At 26.7% G+C, this 965-nt stretch overlaps 1 protein-coding gene across 1 annotated transcript; it reads right to left on the reverse strand.

The window, feature by feature from the left end:
• Positions 1–226: 226 nt before the first annotated feature.
• Positions 227–673, reverse strand: LOAG_13330 (hypothetical protein; the record flags this gene model as incomplete). Its single annotated transcript, XM_003148839.1, has 2 exons — positions 227–443; positions 516–673. The coding sequence occupies 2 exons, from the start codon at positions 671–673 to the stop codon at positions 227–229; spliced, it is 375 nt and encodes a 124-aa protein (XP_003148887.1).
• Positions 674–965: the final 292 nt, after the last annotated feature.

Raw genomic sequence — 965 nt, forward strand, 5'->3', positions numbered from 1 at the left:
AAGCACTGATAAGTAATCACTGATAAAAAGCATTGATAAGTAATCATTGATAATACATTAATGATATGTGACGAATAAATGAATGATAGTGAATTATTTCATGCTAAAGCAATACAATACATTCAAAATTCTCTAACAAATAAATATATGTAAAACTTCTAGCTCAAAAAAAAAGTTTATTGATGAATTTTGTGGAAATATCTTATGGAAGAGATTAATTTTTTGATTAATCAAATGTCATCAGATCAGGATGATCAACTGATTCTGAATCCATTCCTTGTAATAATTCGTTTAAATTTGTGGAAGAAGTGGTAATTTGAAATGATACAGGTGGATATTTCATTTTTCGTTTACATTCCTCATATAGCATTCTGCTATGACAGGTTAATTCATGTAACATCATTTCCGGAGCAAGAATATAATGACAACCATTATATTTACATCTGAAAAAATTACTTTATGCAAATATAAACAAAAATGGCATTAATTTTTTTTTTTTTCAACTATCATTTTACCTTTTTAATTCTGTCTTAATACCATTTCGTTTGTAGTATAAACGACGACATTTAGCCAAATGTAATAACATGTCGCAAACAGGAATCACATGAGAATTATCCTCAGAGTATGGACATATTATGGCACAGTTTGCAGTCTTCTTTTCTTTTCTCTTCATTTCCATTTATATCTTTTCAAAGCCTGAAAAAGAAAGAAGAATGATTTGATAACTTAATTTATCAAATTGATAAACGACAACACATCTTCAATAAAATATCCTTAAAAAGATGTATAATTGAAATAGTTTGATAGATGATTAATTAGTTTGAAGTAAATCTTTGAGAGTAAGCTGAAAGAGATGAAATGATAATACTAAGCTTAAAAAAAAAAAAGGACAATAAAAAGCCTATAAACGTAGAAAAAAAAAAAAAGTGATTCAAAGACAAAGATAAGATAGCAAACAGTGAGCT

Source organism: Loa loa, assembly GCF_000183805.2.
Source record: "Loa loa unplaced genomic scaffold supercont3.388, whole genome shotgun sequence".
Lineage (NCBI taxonomy): Eukaryota > Metazoa > Nematoda > Chromadorea > Rhabditida > Onchocercidae > Loa > Loa loa.